This window comes from Bos javanicus, chromosome 21, assembly GCF_032452875.1.
Source record: "Bos javanicus breed banteng chromosome 21, ARS-OSU_banteng_1.0, whole genome shotgun sequence".
NCBI lineage: Eukaryota > Metazoa > Chordata > Mammalia > Artiodactyla > Bovidae > Bos > Bos javanicus.
The window spans coordinates 29,932,221-29,950,095 of NC_083888.1; the positions used below are offsets into that span (position 1 = coordinate 29,932,221).

The 17,875-nt window shown below is 62.2% G+C and overlaps 1 protein-coding gene across 2 annotated transcripts in view; it reads left to right on the plus strand.

The window, feature by feature from the left end:
* The window catches only part of ADAMTS7 (ADAM metallopeptidase with thrombospondin type 1 motif 7), a 62,437-nt gene extending 45,545 nt beyond the window's left edge, over positions 1–16,892 (plus strand). The window contains exons 9-24 of one of the 2 annotated variants that reach the window (XM_061394667.1): positions 147–291; positions 1,029–1,121; positions 1,510–1,655; positions 3,021–3,190; positions 3,423–3,556; positions 4,483–4,603; positions 5,951–6,195; positions 6,428–6,569; positions 8,613–8,739; positions 9,148–9,361; positions 9,649–11,046; positions 12,007–12,159; positions 12,615–12,788; positions 12,874–13,020; positions 14,033–14,195; positions 16,499–16,892. In XM_061394667.1, the coding sequence (XP_061250651.1) occupies positions 147–291; positions 1,029–1,121; positions 1,510–1,655; positions 3,021–3,190; positions 3,423–3,556; positions 4,483–4,603; positions 5,951–6,195; positions 6,428–6,569; positions 8,613–8,739; positions 9,148–9,361; positions 9,649–11,046; positions 12,007–12,159; positions 12,615–12,788; positions 12,874–13,020; positions 14,033–14,195; positions 16,499–16,650 (3,724 nt within the window). In that variant the 3' untranslated portion in view covers positions 16,651–16,892. The remainder of the gene's footprint in view (positions 1–146; positions 292–1,028; positions 1,122–1,509; positions 1,656–3,020; positions 3,191–3,422; positions 3,557–4,482; positions 4,604–5,950; positions 6,196–6,427; positions 6,570–8,612; positions 8,740–9,147; positions 9,362–9,648; positions 11,047–12,006; positions 12,160–12,614; positions 12,789–12,873; positions 13,021–14,032; positions 14,196–16,498) is intronic. The other variant, XM_061394668.1, reaches the window with a different exon arrangement.
* The last annotated feature ends 983 nt before the right edge of the window (positions 16,893–17,875 follow it).

Sequence of the window (17,875 nt, forward strand, 5' to 3'; positions counted from 1 at the left end):
GTTCAGTTTAAAGCTTTAAGCCCCTTCCCACCTCTCCTGCCCTCCTGTACTGGTGAGGCCTCCTTGATGGGTCTCTCAGGCTGCCCCCTTTAGGGCCCCAGAGGACAGGCAGCCCCTTACCCCACACTTCTGTCCCATCTCTGCAGCCGTGGGTGGGGCCTGTGCCTGGATGACTCTCCCAGCAAGGATGTCATCGACTTCCCTTCCATACCGCCTGGCGTCCTCTACGATGTGGGCCACCAGTGCCGCCTCCAGTACGGGGCCTACTCTGCCTTCTGCGATGACATGGACGTGAGTGGAGCGGGGGGCAGCCCTCAGCAGCCTGCAGACCCCTCCCAGCCAGGCTCGGTCCACACATGATGCCCATGAGACATAAAGTGGCCTGTGGGCAAGACCTTGGGTTGGGCGGCCCTAGACCCAGGTCTGCATTCTGGGTGGGCCATTCGCCAATGGTGGGACTTCAGGCAAGCCCCTTACCTACTGGGATTTTCTGGTGGCTCAGTTGGTAAAGAATCTGCCTACAATGCAGGAGACCCAGGTTCAACCCCTGGGTGGGGAAGATCCCCTGGAGAAGGGAACGGCAACCCAATCCAGTATTCTTGCCTGGAGAATTCCAGGGATAGAGGAGCCTGGTGGGCTGTTGTCCACAGGGTCGCAAAGAGTCGGACATGACTGAGCGACTAATACTTACCTACTGGAGCTGGATTGTAAGAGATAAAATAAAACCTCTACTGTCAGGTCCTGGGGAAGATCGCCCGAAGTGGTGGCCACGGGCATGTCATCTTCTAACAGGGTGTCTCCAGTTGAGGGGCTGTGGCTGGAGAGCTGTGGGTGATCTGGGGACTGCGCTGAGCCACAAATCCAATGGTCTGGGGAGAGATAAGAAGGGACCTCTGGGGCTTCCACCTACAGAATGTGCCAGCCCCAAGGAGGGATTCCCAGGGCACTTGAGGACGCAGCGAGGGGGTAGGGCAGATGGAGGTGTAGGGGAGGAGGTGAGGGTGTGGCCTCTGTGCTCCTTCTTGTAGAATGTCTGCCACACACTCTGGTGCTCCGTGGGGACCACCTGTCACTCCAAGCTGGATGCAGCTGTGGACGGTACCAGCTGTGGGGAGAGCAAGGTAGGGGAGCCCCAGTCCAGCTGCAGAGCAGGTGAGACACCTGCTGCGTCCATGCTCTGGGCTCGGCCTTGGTTCACAGACTCACCAGTGTTCTTCGCCGACCCCCAGCCCTCTCTGGCCTGAGTCCCCATCTGCAGAATGGAGGCTTTGGGACAGAGCTTGACTGAGCAATTCTCCAAGGTGCCTCCACCTCGGAGAGTCAGCATGTGGGCTCTGTTTTATTCTTTGTTCAAGTCTACCGTGGGGCCTGTCTTGGGTGACTGGAAGGGGGCCTCCCCCAGCCCTTGGGGTCTTCCCCTCTGGGCCCTTCCAGGCCTTCCACCCACCTTGTTCTCACTAGGGTGAGGAGCTTGGAGTGGGCTTGCTCTGCATTTGTCTGTCTTGGTAGTGGTGTCTGAATGGGGAGTGTGTTCCCGTGGGCTTCCGGCCCGAGGCCGTGGACGGTGGCTGGTCTGGCTGGAGCGCCTGGTCCCTCTGCTCGCGGAGCTGTGGCATGGGCGTGCAGAGCGCTGAGCGGCAGTGCACGCAGCCTGCGTGAGTGCGGGGCACCTGGGGCAGGTGGGGTGGGGTGCCCTGAGCAGAGTCAGCGATTCAGTCTGTCCCAGTCTCCCGTTCTCAGAAGTATCCCCATGGAGGCCAAGCCCAGAGTGTCCAGAGCCACTTCGGGTCACTTCTAGGAGTGCCCTGGTGGCTAGTTGAGTCACCACTGCTGACGCTATTGCAGAGAAGGGAACACCAAGGCTTGGAGAGTGGAGCGACTCATTAGCGGCCACACCACAAAGCAGCAGCTGATGGGAGGGAGGCAGGGAAGACAGTGGCTCAGAGCTTAGACCCTGAACCTTGGATGGATAGAGTTCAAATCCCCTCTCCTCTCCTCATGCAGCGGCCCTCTCCACCCCTTCTCAGGGCCTCAGTTTCCCGAGAAAGTATACGATGGGCAGCAGCAGTGCCCATCCGGTAGAGTTGTCATCACGGATAAGTGCACTAAAGCTCTGCAGCTAGTCTGTAGTAATTGCTCAGTAAATAGAGCCGTGTAGTGACATTGGAGGGCACGTGGGTCCAAGATGAGACTGGGGACAGCTGGGAGAACTGGTCAGCCTGGGAGGGGTGCTGTGTGACCCAGGGCGAGTGGCTTCATCTCTCTGGGCCTCGTTTCCCCGTCTCAGAGGGGTGAGGTGAAGATTCAGAGAGATGCAGAGGTCTGCCCTTCTGTGGACTGAGGGGGTGCTGGCACCTTCACTAGGCTGCCTCGGGAGGGGATCATGGGATTCAGAGCCAGGGCCTTCTAGGGCTCCATGCTTATACCCTGCCTTGTCTCCGGGTCTCTAGATCTGAGCAGGGTGGAAGCAGATGGGGTGGAGTTGGGGGTTCAGGCTCTGGGCTGGGCCAGGGCCAAGGGGGCTTCCTTTTGACCTGGATGGGGTGCTGCCACCGAGATCATGTCTGCTGACATATGGGCTGTTAGGACGCTGGGTCTCACAGGCTGGAGATTTGGAGTAGCCCCTCTAGCTAGTGCCAGTCAAGTCTGTAGTTTAGCCCAGCTTCTCCGTAACCCTCTGCAGAGGCAACCCCAGTCCCATTTTAGAGATGAGGAAACTGAGGCCCGGAGGGGTCTGGAGACTTTGCCAAGGTCACATAGCAGGTTGAGGGTAGAGCCCAGGCCTCGTGCTACCACCTTCCCTGAGGTTCTTTCAAACAGGGAGACCAAGTCTGGGCCGAGGTGGGGGCGAGGGGGGCAAGGGGGATTGGTAGGCAGAGCAGTGGGAGCGGAGGTGGGAGCTGGGAATCTCCGGGTATCGGGGTGTGGGAGAAGCTGCCTGCTCCAGGGGCCTGCTTCTGGATTCAGGTGTGCGGTTGGCTCCGCTGTCAGTGCTCACTCACCCCCACCCTGCCCCACAGGCCCAAATACAAGGGCAAATACTGCGTGGGTGAGCGGAAGCGCTTCCGCCTGTGCAGCCTGCAGGCCTGCCCCGCCGGCCGCCCCTCCTTCCGCCAAGTCCAGTGCAGCCACTTTGACGCCATGCTCTACAAGGGCCAGCTGCATACGTGGGTTCCTGTGGTCAATGACGGTGAGTCCGGCCGTCCGCGGGGACACTGAAGTCTGGGGGGTGGAGGTCTGAGGGCCCAAGGCTTGCCCAGTGACACAGGTGCCATCTGCGGGGCTGCCGCTCACTCCCTGGCTCCTGGGGGCAGCCTTGCAGACACTACCAGCCCAGTGGAGCCCCCCGCCCGCCACTGATGCTCTTCCGGGTGTGACCCCTGCCCTGCCTGTCCCTCACGGCTCCTCTGCTTGGGCCCCAGTGAACCCCTGTGAGCTGCACTGCCGGCCCTCGAACGAATACTTTGCTGAGAAGCTGCGGGACGCTGTGGTGGACGGCACCCCCTGCTACCAGGGCCAGGCCAGCCGTGACCTCTGCATCAATGGGATCTGCAAGGTGTGCCCAGCAAGGAAGAGGACCCTCTCTGCCTTCCTCCTGCTTCCCTCTGGCCGCCCTCCCCAGGCTGTGCCACTGGGCTTCCCAGCTCTACCAGTGAAGCCTTTTGAGGGTCTCCCATTACCTCTAAGCAAAGCGCCCCCCAATCCTCCTGGGACTGGACCCACCACACACACCATCAACCTCAGCCTCTGCGACTGCACCCGGCCTGCCTGCCATGGCTTCTGAGATCTGGCCTGGGCTGGCCTGGCCCCAGCCCGGAAACCAGAGCTCAGGCGGAGGCCCGACCTCCCGCTGGTTGAATGACCCCAGGCAAACGTTTCCTCTGCGATAAGGGGACTGTCCGTCCAAGAATCCACGTCACAGGGTTAAATGGGGTCACTTATCAGGGATTGCCGTGCAGGGGCTCGGCCCGGCAGAGAAAGCATCAGTGTGTGCTGACAATACTTAAAGACATTTCTAGCAGCAGCAGCGGCGGCGGCGGCTTCCCCTGCCCGAGTCCTCAGCACTTTCTTTCCCCTGCTCCCGACAGGGGAAGCTCCTGGGCGTAGAGGCCAGGGCTCAGGACCAGCAGAGAACATTGATTCATATTTCGGGGAAACTGTTGTCCATGCTGGTCAGGAGCCCCTGTATGCCCGCTGCCCCGCCTGCTGGGGCCGTTTACACAGCTTTTCCTGTCTCTTGTCTCGTTTGATCTCACAGCACATCTTCATGGTGTGGGTGGTTCCCCCTGTTCCACATCTGAGGAAACTGAGGCTCAGAGAGGTCGACGGGTTTACTCGGGACTGGAGGCCACAACAGTGGTGGGCCCCTGCTCCGTGCCCCGTGCACTCTCCTCCCCACCCTGGCAGCCCCTGGGGTGGGGGCCAGAGAGGGCTTGCGGCCAGCGGCCCAGCACCAGGGGCCTCCCCTCCTGTGCGTTACAGAATGTGGGCTGTGACTTCGAGATCGACTCGGGTGCCGTCGAAGACCGCTGCGGGGTGTGCCACGGCAACGGCTCCACCTGTCACACCGTGAGCAGGACCTTCGAGGAGGCTGAGGGCCTGGGTATGGAGAGGGACCACTGGTAGCAGAGGCGGGGGGTGCTCTTGGCCTGGTAGCCCTTCTTTGTCTCCCTTGAGCCCCTGCCTGCGTCCTCCTTGGTCCCCACCGAGGCTAGCGGTGGGAAGCAGGCACGCTGCCTTGCTGGGTCCAGGATCCAGGCAGGAGTCAGGGCCCCCAGGCCTAGATGCAGAGACCTGCCCTCCCAGGGAGTCCTCTTGCCCCAGGGACTCCAGACTGGGCATTAAATGAGTGGCCTTATGAAGCTTCAGAGAACCAACCCCACAGCTCTACTCCTGCACCCCAGGACCTGTTGTGCATACACTGTTTAAGTGCCGACTGTATGCTGGGTGAGGGAGACACGGAGGTGAAGAGCTTACAGTCTCATCTTGCAGTGGAGGGAGACCCAGAGGGGCTATGAGAGCCCTGAGGAAGAAGGTCCTGACCTGGGGAGGTCAGGGAAGACTTCCTGTGGGGAGTAGAAGTCGAGCTGAATCATGAAAGACTCAGCGGAGATGAGGAAAAACATTACATGTGCAGGAAAGAGCTTGTGCCCAACGAAGCCTGGAGGCAAGGAGGAGTATGCTGTCTGGGGACCTGACTGTACAGAAGGCAGGGCTGCCATGGGGCTTTGAATGCGTGGCCAAGAAGCTTAGATTTCATCCCCAGAGATGCAGCCCAGCATGGTGGCTAAAGCTCAGACCTCAGAGCTTGATTCACATCCCAGCAGAGCCCTGGGGCAAGTTATGTAAGGTCTCTGTGCCTCGGTGTCCTCATCTGTAAAATGGGGCTAGCAGTAGTACCTGGGGGTACACAGGGTTGTTACACATGTAGGTTTCTTGGGATAATGCCAGGCACGGGTGTTGTGTGCTGTGCTTAGTCAACCAGTCGTGTCTGACTCTGCGACCCTGTGAACTGTAGCCCTCCAGGCTCCTCTGTCCATGAGGATTCTCCAGGCAAGAATACTGGAGTGGGTTGGCATTCCCTTCTCCAGACATGATGGGTACTATTTAGCAAAAGAACAAAAACAGGCTTTATAGGCATGAGGAGGACGTTATCAGGAGAAAGGTCAATTGGGTTTTTTAGAAAGGTCATGCTGGCCCTAGGTATAGGGTTAGGCCCAGCCCAGTGATAGACTGACTGAGGTTTCCCAGAGAGGGGCCATCCGGCACGGGGGCAGGATTGCAGGAGCCCTTCCGAGTGTGGTGGCCTAGAACAGATCTAAGTAGGGAAGTCCGAATCTCAACGACGAAACCTTGGCATCGGCGGGTGGGGCAAGTGGCGAGAGCTGCAAGGGCAGACCACAGCTAGCCCTCTTCTTTTCACAACCTGTGCTCAACCCCTGGCCGACAGGGTATGTGGACGTGGGGTTGATCCCGGTGGGCGCCCGCGAGATCCGCATCGTGGAGGTGGCGGAGGCCGGCAACTTCCTGGCCCTGCGCAGCGAGGACCCGGATAAGTACTTCCTCAATGGCGGGTGGACCATCCAGTGGAACGGGGACTACGAGGTGGCGGGCACCACCTTCACCTATGCCCGCACAGGCAACTGGGAGAACCTCACGTCCCCTGGCCCCACCGAAGAGCCTGTCTGGATCCAGGTGACCGCCTTCCGGGGCCAGGCCCGGGCGGGGCAGAGGTGGAGTGCGTGGGACCCAGCCCCGTGGCAGGAGTGTGCCCTGGGGCAGTCGCGGAGCCTGGCTCTGAAACGGCCCCATGGGGTAGCCCCAGGTCCCGGAGGTAGCTGAGGTCGGCTCCTTTAGGATGGGTGTCAGGGCTGGGTTGCAGGAGAGGCTATCTCGTGCTCACAGGGCTCCCGCCTGCCTGCCCCAGCTCCTGTTCCAGGAGAGCAACCCCGGGGTGCGCTACGAGTACATCATCCACAGGGAGGCGGACGGCCACGACCACATCCAGCCGCCCGAGTTCTCCTGGCGCTATGGACCCTGGTCCAAATGCACAGTCACCTGTGGCACAGGTGAGGAGAGGGGTGGGCACGGCCGCTGCCCAGCGGGGCCTTTGTCTCTGGGCGGTGAGGCCCAGCTTCAGCCTCTGGCTCATCACTTGTTTGCGGGGCCTCTCTGAGCTCGGAGTGCTGCTTCTGGCCTCAGTCTCCTCATCTGTATAATGGGGCTAGCAGTGGTCCTGTCTCATGGGTCAGTAACTGGGAGAGTAACCAGGGTGAGGCAGGCATGGCACACGGCACTTGGCCAGCCCGTGTGTCTCCCCCAGAGAGGCGCCAGCTGCCCCTCCCTCTTCTCGCTGCTCAGCTCTGACAGGTCCTGTGTGAGCACTTCTCCCCCACACCTGGGACTTGACCACTTCATCCTCCTGGAGCCTTACCTGCATCCCCCTCAGGATGGGCTCCTCCCCTTCTCCAGCTTCCCCAGGGACCCCTCCTCCATGGGGTGCTCCTGTCTGTCCTGGGAGCCTGGAGCCTAACTTGTCTAGGCTGCTGCCCCTCCCCATGAGGAGGGTGGGGGAGGAGGGAAAGAAAGGAGATGGGAGGGGGAGGATGGAGTCGGACAGGGACGGGAGGCCAGGACGCAGCAAGCATCTCCCCACCCAACTCTGAGCCTCTTACCCGATGGCCGCATTATTCACCACATTTATTTATTTCTTTAAACTCTTTCTAAAAGGTGTAACAACTTGACTCTCCCCTCCCCGTGGTTCCTTCCGTATCCCTGCCCATCCCCCCACCCTCAGTGTACAGGGGTCTCCATATCAGGATCTGGGACAGAGAGAGAGGCGTTTGGACATTCTTTGAAATGCCGTTAGGATTTTAAGGTGAACAGTGATGCACTGAAGCTGGAGAGAAACCTTCAGAAGCTATCAGAATCATCCTTTCTCACTTAAGTGTTAAATTTACAAGTGCAAAAACAAATACCTTTGATGAACCAGACACGGGGGAACTGGTTTCCAGCAAATTGGTGGCTCCCCACGTGGACAGAATGGAATGTGTTGAGCAGCAAGTGGCAGGATCCTGATGAGGGGTGGCTGGAGCAGTAAGGGTTTACTTGTCTCCTCAGTGAGAAGCCCCAGGGTGCACAGTCCAGGTTGGTGGCATGGCCTGCCGTGTTTTTAGGGACCCCTGTCAGCCCCATCCTCCCCTTGTGTGTATCACAAGATGGCATCCTTGGTCCAGACTTCTTGCCAGCTCTAGGTGGAAGGGAGAAGGGGCAAAGGGAGGGACTTGTGCCTTTTTCTCTCTGGCACGACTGTCCCAGACCCCCAGCTGCCAGGGAACCACAGTGGGGAGTGTTTGGCATCGTGACCTTAAACAAACCCAGTGTTCTGTTAGGCAGGAAGGAGAGGGTGGGGTGGGGCAGGGAGACCGGAGGCTCAGGGAAGGGGTGAGCCCCTCTTCTGTGCTGTAGAGGGACAGGGGGGAGGCAGAGCCTTCTGGAGCTGGTCCTGTCACTGGGCCTCACAGGTGTACTGGGGGGAGGAGCACAGCCATGCAAAGGCCCAGAGGCAGGCAGTACAGAGGGAGTGAAGGCCAGGAACCGTGACAAAGCTAATGGGGGGCTGTGGGGCCATAGGGGAGTGCCTGGCCGCGTGAACTGATGGATTTCTTCTTTATTGTTTCTGAGCACTGACCCTGCTGGGGGGCGGGGTGTAGACACAGGGTTGCACTAGGCTGTGGTTGGATTTAGTGCTAGTTGTGGTCTCACCAAGGCAGGTGTTATCGTTGCTCCCATTTACAGATGACGACACTGAGGTTCAGAGAGGCCAAGTGAGCTGCCCAAGGCTTCCCAGTTAGGAAGCTGCAGGGCTAGACCGCCCCCCATCCTCCACTGACCCTGCGCACTCTGCTGCCTCTGCAGGGGTGGGAGTGAACACCAGGAAGGCAGTGAGCAGGGGGCGGTGGGGGCCTGCCTTCATCCTGATGGAGGCAGCGAGGCCCAGTTCTGGAAGGGTTCTGAGCAGGGTGGGTGCAGCTGTGTCTTTGGGTGCAGGGTGGTTCGGGCAGGGAGTGCCGTGGGTGCCAGGCCCAGGCTGAGCCCCCATGGCCTCCCAGGCATGCAGAGGCAGAGTGTGCACTGCACGGAGCGGCAGGCGGGGCCTGTAGACGAGAGGCACTGTGACCCCCTGGACCGGCCGGATGACCGCCAGAGGAAGTGCAGCGAGGAGCCCTGCCCTGCCCGGTGAGCGTGCCGGGCGCCTGACTCCAGGTGTCCCTCACCAGAGGCCCTGGAAGAGCAGAGGGAGCTGGGCTCTGGGCCCCACCTCCCAAGGCTGGACCCAGCCTCTGGTTGCCCCTGACCTCAGCCTGGGCTCCTCCTCAATAACCAACACTAGCCAGGGACATCCCTGGTCACTCATGCTTGGGTCCCTGGATGTGGACACAGGCCTTGGGGCTTGCCCAGGTCTCCCAGGGGTGAAGGCGGCAGGAGCAAAGGGGACTGTGCCCGGTTGCTGGGCTTTGGGCACCAGAGTGCCATCTCAGGCTTGGAGCTCCAGGGACTCCTCCCCTGGGCTTAGGCCTGACCCTGAGTCCGAGTGCCTGAGAATGCCAGGCGGCCCCATGCTCATCTGCCCTTGTACGCCCCCAGGTGGTGGGCAGGTGAGTGGCAGCTGTGCTCCAGCTCCTGTGGGCCTGGAGGGCTCTCCCGCCGAGCCGTGCTCTGCATCCGCAGCGTGGGGCTGGATGAGCAGCGCGCCCTGGAGCCGCCTGCCTGTGAGCACCTGCCCCAGCCCCCTGCCGAAACCCCCTGCAACCGCGATGTGCCCTGTCCGGCCACCTGGGCTGTGGGGAACTGGTCTGAGGTGAGCATCAGCACGGGTGGGGTTAGCTCTGCCACTGGTCTTGGGCTACAGGGAGGCAGAGACAGTGTTCAGGGAACCCCTACTGCTGGGCACCATGGTGGGAGGGGGACTGGGACATCCCAGGTCTGGCCCCATCCCCAAGCCTCAGAGGCTGGGATGTCCTGGGACGTCACAGCCACGGTCTCCAGTGGCCAGGGCGCTATCCGCTGACACTGAGCAGCTGGCCGGGTACCTTGCAAGGCCCTGGCTCCTCCTGGCCTGAGTCCCTCACCCAGCCTTCCCTTTAGTGCTCGGTGACGTGCGGGCCAGGCACTCAGCGCCGGAGCATCCTCTGTATCAACGACACTGGGGTCCCCTGCGACGAGGCCCAGCAGCCAGCACGCGAGGCCGCCTGCCTCCTGCCACCGTGCCCCCAGGCCCTGGACACGCTGGGCCCTGAAGGCTCAGGCAGTGGCTCCTTCAGCCCTGAGCTCTTCAATGAGGTGGACTTCATTCCCAGCCACCTGGCCCCGCGCCCTCCACTGCCTTCATCACCCAAGCCAGCCGGCATGGGCAATGCCATCGAGGAGGAGGGCCATGAGCTGGGCCTGCCAGGGCCCGTGTTCGTCGACGACTTCTACTACGACTACAATTTCATTAACTTCCACGAGGACCTGTCCTATGGGCCCTTCGAAGACCCTGACTCAGAGCCGGTGGGCACAGGGGATTGGAGACCCCCACCCCCGAGCACTGCTGCTGAGCCCCCCACGGGGACCCCCGTTCCTCCCACAGAGCCTCCTGGGACTCGGGATGAGGGGACACTGGGAGATGGGTACCCTGCCCCTTGGCCCAGCCAGGCTGGCCCATCCCCACCCCCACCCTCGGAGCAGACCCCTGGGAACTCCCTGGTCAATTTCCTACCTGAGGAAGATGCCCCCATTGGCGCTCCAGACCTTGGGCTCCCCAGCTTGCCTTGGCCCCCCACTTCCGTCAGCATGGAGACGCCTGCTGCCCCTGGGAGCCAGAACCAGTTCCTGGGAGCAGAGGACAGCCAGAGCCTGCCGCCCGCTCCCCGGTGGGAGAGGACCAATGAGGTTTCTGATGATGAGGAAGCCTTAGGCCGTGGAGCCCCGCTCCCGCCCCAAAGGCCCAGCCCCACGTCACCCTCTCTGTCCTCCGCTGGCACTACCCACTCCTCCCCTAGTCCCCGCACAGTAGAGCTGTGGACGAGTGGGACGGCGGCCTGGGAGCCAGGTCTTGAGGGTAGCCTGGGGCCTCTGGACAGTGAGCTGTGGCCCACCATGGGAGGTGCCCCTCCACTTCCTCCTCCCACCACTGCCCTGCCAGACACTCAGGGTACGGACAGCCCCCTGGAGCTGGGGACTGCCACCTTCTCAACCCCAGGACCGACTCTGCAGAACCTGCAGACCTTGGCGATGCCAGGAACCTTCCTTCTCATGGCCCCCACTGGCCTGGGGCACATGCCTTGGGTGACTCCCCAGAGCCTGGGCCCCTTGGGCCAGCCTGAGCCCCCCAGCTCCAAGATGCCCCCAAGCCCTGGGCTGCTGTCCACACCAGCTCAGGATAGTCCAGCCAACAGCAGCAGAGCCCCTGGGCCTCTGGACCCCAGCCCGGTCGAGGAGGGGTTCCCTGTGGACCTGCTGCCTGCCAGGAATGCCAGCTGGGAAGTGGGGAACTGGAGCCAGGCAAGTGCTGCTGGGGTCAGGGCAGGCCGGTGTGTGTGTCGGGTGGGTGGTGTCCTCACTGAAAGTAGGCAGAGCCGTGTCTGTCCTGCCTTCTGGGGAGTGAGGGCTCAAGAACTGACAGCCTGTGGTGGGTGGAGCCTCTGTGGGTAGGAGGAGCATTGCCCTGTCTCAGTCACACTGCCCACCATGTGCCTCTGGGGCCGGTCTGCCCCACGGGGCCTCAGTTTCCCTTTTGAGCAATACAGTGGGCTGAGGGGGCCTGGGGCCCCTAGAGGCTCATTCCTGAGTAGCACGGGGGCTGCTGGGAGGGCAGGGCCAGGCACAAGTGAGGGGCAGCCAGGGGGAGCAGCTCTCTCATATTCTGGCTTTCATGCCCCAGGGACAAGGAGCTCACCCCCAATAGTTGTGTTGGTGGGGAAGCTTCCTCTCATACTCCCCAGGCCCAGAGCGGCCCACCACGGTTTGCCGAGGCTCAGCCTGGCTCCTCCAGGAGCAGCTTGGTTCCTTGCCACCTGGCTGTCCCCTCAGTGGCTCCCCCTGCTTTGTCAGGGGCCTGTGAGGGTCTCAGCTGCATGGGAATAAGCTGGCCTGTGTGTACCGCCCCATTCCACCCTCCCCAGATTATCACTGGAGGGGAAGTGAGCTGCTTCTGCTCAGATCCCTAGTTTTGGTATGGGAGGGATGGGCTGAGGCTGAAGCGCCCAGACTTCCTTCTCCAAGTGACTTAGGGAAGCAGCGAGCCTTAGCAGGACAGCTGGGCCACCCTACATGTGTGAGCAGGAACAGTTGGCTGCCAGGGGATCTGACTTTTCATCTTCTTGGCCCCCTTGGGAGGTGGGTGGAGGAGCCCATTTTCAGATGAGGAAACTGAGGCAGTGTCTGGTCCCTCTCGCCTGGCTGGGGAGCTGGCGGGCATGGGGATCTGCCCACCCTCATGGCCACTGGGTCCCCTGCCCCCAGTGCTCCACCACCTGTGGCCTGGGGGCTGTCTGGAGACTCGTGCGCTGCAGCTCCGGCCGGGAGGAGGACTGCGCCCCCGCTGGCCGACCCCAGCCCGCCCGCCGCTGCCACCTGCGGCCCTGTGCTGCCTGGCACATGGGCAACTGGAGTAAGGTATGTGAGGGAGGCGGCTGGCAGCTTCAGGGCATGGGGCATAGCCCTAGAGCCCGTGGCCTGTGTTTGGGATCAGCCACAGCCACCACCGATCGGCGGGCCAGGGTCCGTGTGCACAGCTTTGCACTTTAATTTCTGGTCTCCGGGATGCCCCATCTGTGTGGGGGTCAGCCTGCCCCAGGCCCCTTCTCTTACTGCCTGTATCCTTTTCTCTGTACTTTCTATAACCCTCGGGATTTCATTTTCTCCTCTGTTCCTCTCTTTATCCATCTGTCCCACCCTGGGGCAGCCCCTGGCCACATCACCCTCTGCCCGAGGCTGGTCAGCCATGGCCTCTCCCTGGGACTCTTAAGGGACCTGCCCTGGCAGTGGGGGTGGTGTGGGAGGGGAGTCCGATGCTCACCCCCACCCCCGCTGGGTTCTGTGTGTGCACACACGGGACCCTCGGCCTCCAGTGCTCCCGCAGCTGCGGCGGGGGCTCCTCCACACGGGACGTGCAGTGTGTGGACACACGGGACCTCCAGCCACTGCGGCCTTTCCACTGCCAACCGGGGCCCACCAAGCCGCCCGCCCGCCGGCCCTGTGGGGCCCAACCCTGCCTCAGCTGGTACACCTCTTCCTGGAGGGAGGTGAGGCTCAGAGATCTGGGGATGGGAGTGAGTGGGGGTGTCCTTGGATGCTGGCAGCCCGCAGACCCTTCCCCTGCCCTCCCAGTGCTCCGAGGCCTGCGGCGGTGGTGAGCAGCAGCGTCTTGTGACCTGCCCGGAGCCAGGCCTCTGTGAGGAGGCGCTGAGACCCAACAGCACGCGGTCCTGCAACACCCACCCCTGCACGCAGTGGGTGGTGGGGCCCTGGGGCCAGGTGAGCAAGTGCGGGGTTTCAGGGCGGGGAGAGGGCCTGTGGACAGGAGGCCCTGTGTCAGCAGGCATCCATCAGACCTTTTTCACGTAAAGAGTTGTTGAGTGCGTCCTGCATGCCAGGGTCCCTGTGGCCTCTGCAGATGGCAGTGGTAGCCTGACAAGGTCCATGCCCCACTGGAACTCACGGCCCACCAGGGAGACAAACCAAAAACGAACGGATGTGCGTTGTGACGTCAGGCAAGGCCTTCTGAGGAGGGGATCGTAGAGGAAGACCAGCGGGGTCTGTGCTGTCGAGGGGAAGCACGCAGGGAGCAGCACATGCAAAGTCCTGGGGCAGGAGTGACGGACACGGGGCTGCTTAGGAGACCAAACAAAGGCCAGACGGGTGGAGGGGGTAGGGGAATGGCCACTGATGCCTCAGCTGAGCAGGACCCTTCCTGCCAGGCCTGTTTGGAGCTCGCAGGTTTGGGAATCTCAGTCCTTGTCCCACTGGGGGACCTGCCGAGGGACCCTGGGAAGGTTGCTTCACCTTGCTGGGCCTCTGTTGTCTCATCTGTAAAATGGGGTTGTAAGGATTAGATGAAGTCACACGGTGAGGCGCTTAGCACAGGGCCTGGCACAATCTTGGCACAGATTTAATTCTAGGGCCTTTTAAAAATGTCAGACCCCGACTGACAGGAACAGAGCCTGACTGGGGACGGTGGGCCCTTCCTGAGAAGCTTTGTCTCCCTCCCTTCCACTACCCATGCAGTTCCCCCAGCCCCGGGGCATGTCCCATCCCATGTGAGGGGCCGACAGCTTCCCCCACCACCACCCCCCTGCCCCGTTCCTGCAAGTGAACACTGGTGGCCTCTGGGGACACACCGGACCCTCTGAGGAGGCCAGAGGGTTGGGGCTGGGAACCAGGAGCCAGGCTTCCTGGCGAAGGCAGCCACTGCCCTGGGGATGGCCTGGGATGCCCCCCTGCAGGGCTGGCCCAGGGGATGCTCACCCCCCGCCCCCGCTCCCCGCAGTGCTCAGCTCCCTGTGGCGGCGGTGTTCAGCGGCGCCTGGTCAAGTGCGTCAACACCCAGACCGGGCTGCCCGAGGAAGACAGCGATCTGTGCGGCCACGAGGCCTGGCCTGAGAGCTCGCGGCCATGCGGCACCCGGGACTGTGAGCTCACCGAGCCGCCACGTGAGTGCCCCACGCGGCTCTCTGCTGGGGCTGGGGACGGGGTGGACGGTGGGGAGATGGGACTCATGGAGCTGTCCCCCCAAAGCACAGGCTGACGGAGGGGGGTGCCACGCAGAGGCTGGGGCAGTGCTGGGGTCAGAGCAAGGGGCCTCCCTCCCTGCAGGCAGCTCTGTCTAGCTCAGGGAGGAGTGGAAGCAGCAGCCTGGCCCCCAGGCGAGCTCCTTTTCCATCTGGGTCTCAGTTACCCCCTCTTCCTGGAGTGAGGCTAGGGATGTCCCTGAGGCTGTGGGGCCCAGGCCTGGGGGAAGCCCCCTCCCCAGCTCTGGCCAGAGGAAGACTGCCCAGAGCAAGCTGTGTGACCCTGGGAAAGGACCTCCCTCCTAGGGTCCTGCTCCCAGCAGCTGGTGGCTTCCTGGCCAGCTGGGTCCTCCTGGAGAAAGAGCCTGAGCCAGAGACACACACATATACACACTTGGGCGCACACACACTTCCTTCCTGCAGCCCAGCCACCCCCTGCAGTGCTGAGCACAGGAAACGGTGGCCCTGTGGTCACACCTGGCCTCCTCTCACCAGCTGTGTGGCCTGGCGCTCCCTTCCCTGTCTTATGCATAAAGGGGCAGACAACTCCCCTCCCCCAAGTGATGTCTTGGGCTGAAGAGCCCAGGAGGTGCTCAGGGAAGGCTGGCTTCTTCCTCTCCCTCGTGGACACCGTCATCCCTCACCACAAGATCTACAGGAGCGCCTGGAACTGCCCCTGTCGGGAACCTAGCAGCTCCTCTACCGTCAAATGTCTGGCCCCTGATCAGGGGACAGAGCCCCCTCCCCAGGACAGACTTGGCCCTCAGCTGCCAGGGTACCTGGCCCAAGCTGCCTTCTGTACCAGCAACTGGCTCCTTGGCAGCCCTTGGGCAGGCCCAGCCTAGCCAGGGCCATGCCTTGCTGCCCCTGCCACTGGCAGGGAAGGCCTTGTTGCCCCATTACCTCGAGGCCCAGCAGAAATCCCACCCGCCCCGAGTGCCCTGCCCTCCGCATTCATCCAGCAAGCACCGCCCCACGGCCTGCACACAGCCCTAAGGTAGCTGTTAGCACCCAAGTGAGCCGTTTAAGGGGGGAGGGCAACGAAGTGACCAGGATGCTGAGCCCCTGGAGTCCCCAGGATGTTTTGATGACTTGTCGGCAGGACGTCTGAAAAGTCTGGAAACTCCAGGGTGTGCGGTCATCACACCCTGTGAGGCAGCTGACATAGCAGGGCCACATCCGTTTGCCTGTGGAGGTGGGGGTTACTGGCAGAGGAGGGGACTGGGGCCCCCTGAGAAGTTCAGAAACTTGCCTGAGGTCTCAACGGTGGGAACAGGACGCAGGTTGGCGGATGTGTAGGTTAGAGCCGCTGCCCAGAGCCAGGGTGGGGGATCCAGCCTGCTGCCTTGTGCCCTCAGCTGGGCCCCGGGGATGTCCCAGGGCCAGGGCTGCCAGTTGCCTTCTTGCTTCTCCTCCCACGGGATGTCTGCTGAAGTGAGCAGGGCCGGGCGGCAGCTGGAGGCTGTCACCGGCAGCGGGAACGAGGCCAGGAGGCTGGAAGCAAGCTGCTTCCCTAAATAGCTCTGATAAGCATGGGGCAGGAGGGCCGGCCAAGCCTCAGCCTCGGACAGGCAGCCTCCATCTGTCCCTCCTCAGGAGGCCTGGGCTCTGCTGATGGCCTGACGGCCCAGGTCACACCTCCTCTCCTGGGGCCTCAGTGACTGGCCTGGCTGACGGGACTCTTCCGGTGTGCGACCTGGAGGCTGAGGCTGGGTACAGCCCAGGGGGCAGGGAGGTCTGGCAGGATAGGGGCCTTTGGATAGAGGGTAGGGGTGGGGGGCAGAGGCCACTGTAGGCTGGCAGGAGGCCCCTGGGACTTGAGTTGTGTGCCAGGCCCTTGGGGTCACTCAGGGTCCACAGAGACGGAAAGGGTGGCAGGCTCCTTGGCTTCCCACGAGCCCCTGAGGAGTCAGGGCTGGGGTCTCAGGGTCTTCCTCTGGACATCCGAGCCCAGCAAGCCCAGTTCCCCAGTCCTAGGGTGGTGGGTCCAGGCCAAGGGCAGGAGGGACAGGGAGCCGCTGGAGATCTACTCCTCAGGCCGAGGGGAGCCCTTCCAGAAACAGCAGGCTGACGCTCTGGGGGTGGCTGCAGGTCTCCTTAAGGTCTTTGGGGATAGGGAGATGGCCCAGGTAAAATCTCAGGGAAGCTCCTCCCCCCTGGCACGGGCAGGGGGGCGTCCGGGGTGCCCAGCCTGCAGGTCCTGACCCGCCCCCCTGCGCCCCTAGGCTGCGAGCGCGATCGCCTGTCCTTCGGTTTCTGTGAGACGCTGCGCCTGCTGGGCCGCTGCCAGCTGCCCACCGTCCGCGCCCAGTGCTGCCGCTCCTGTCCCCCGCCCGGTGTCCCCTCCCGCGGCCACCAGAGGGTCGCCCGCCGCTGACCCGCGCCCCGGCCCCCAGCGGCCAGGATGCACAGACAGACTGACGCACGGACCTCAGCGCCCAGCGTGGGCTGTGGCGGAGCCCCGCCCCTCAGGCCCTAATGGTGCTAACCGGGGATCCCACCACTGGCAGGCTGGGGACCCCTCCCTCTCAGAAAAGGTATTTTTTTATTCTAACAGTTTGCATAACATTATTATTATTATTATTATTGTCGTAATAAACAGGCATCTACTGTTTCCAAGTGCAGCTTGGCTTCCTCTTGGCTTGGGGGAACTCCCCCTTGCCACGGTTAGAGAGCATCTTTTCAGTCTGCTCCTCTAGGAGGTCTGCAGGGAGAGAGGGGTCCATGGGGACAGGAAGGCTCAAGGGAGTCAAAGCAGAGGCAGGCTTCTAGAGGAGGTGTGTGCTGGTAACAGGTGGTGTGAAGGTTTTTTGGGCACCGGGTACAGCCTGGCAGAGGCCCAGGGGGTGCTAGTCCTACCCCTTACTTCATGGCCCCTGCTCAGGCCCCCGACCCCGCCCTTTCCAGACCCCTGCATTTCACAGGGATTGAGCCACACCCCCTTAAGAAGCAAGGCCCATCTTGTCACCAGCAGGGCCTACCCCTGGAGTGAACCCCACGGACACATCCCTGGCCCCTCCGGCTTCACCTGTCAAGTCCGTCTGTACCAGGGTTGGGGGCAGGAACAGGCAGGTCAGACCCACCCTTGATGGCCCTTTCTTTCACCTTCTCCGTGCTCAGGAACGGGGCTGGGCTGGCTCCTTCCTCACTGCCAGTCCCAGGTGCTGGGCTCTTGCTCTGTTGACACGTGGTCCTGCCACCCAGTACCTGCCACACCAGCCCCTCCCTGCCTGCCACACCTCGTTCCACGGAATCAGACTGTGGTGAATACACCAGGGAGCAGATGGGCACGAGGTGTTTTGAAGTGTGTCCTGGGCCCTGGTGAGGGGTGCAGAGGCTGGAGAAGGCCAGGAAGTGACCTGAACAGGCTCCGGCCCTCACCTCTGGCCATGAACCTTGGACTTGACCATTTTACAGTCTGCTCATGAGTGCTGCTCCTGGAAGGGGCTTGTCCCCTTCTCCACTCACATTCTGTTCTGTGGCTCCAGGGACCCCTGCTCTGAGGAATGGCTTCCCAGGGCTTTCTACTGCGGCAAGAGCAAGCCCTTACAAGGGACGGGGAGCAGGGGCCAGCGCTGGTCCCAGTCCCAGCTGGGCCACTG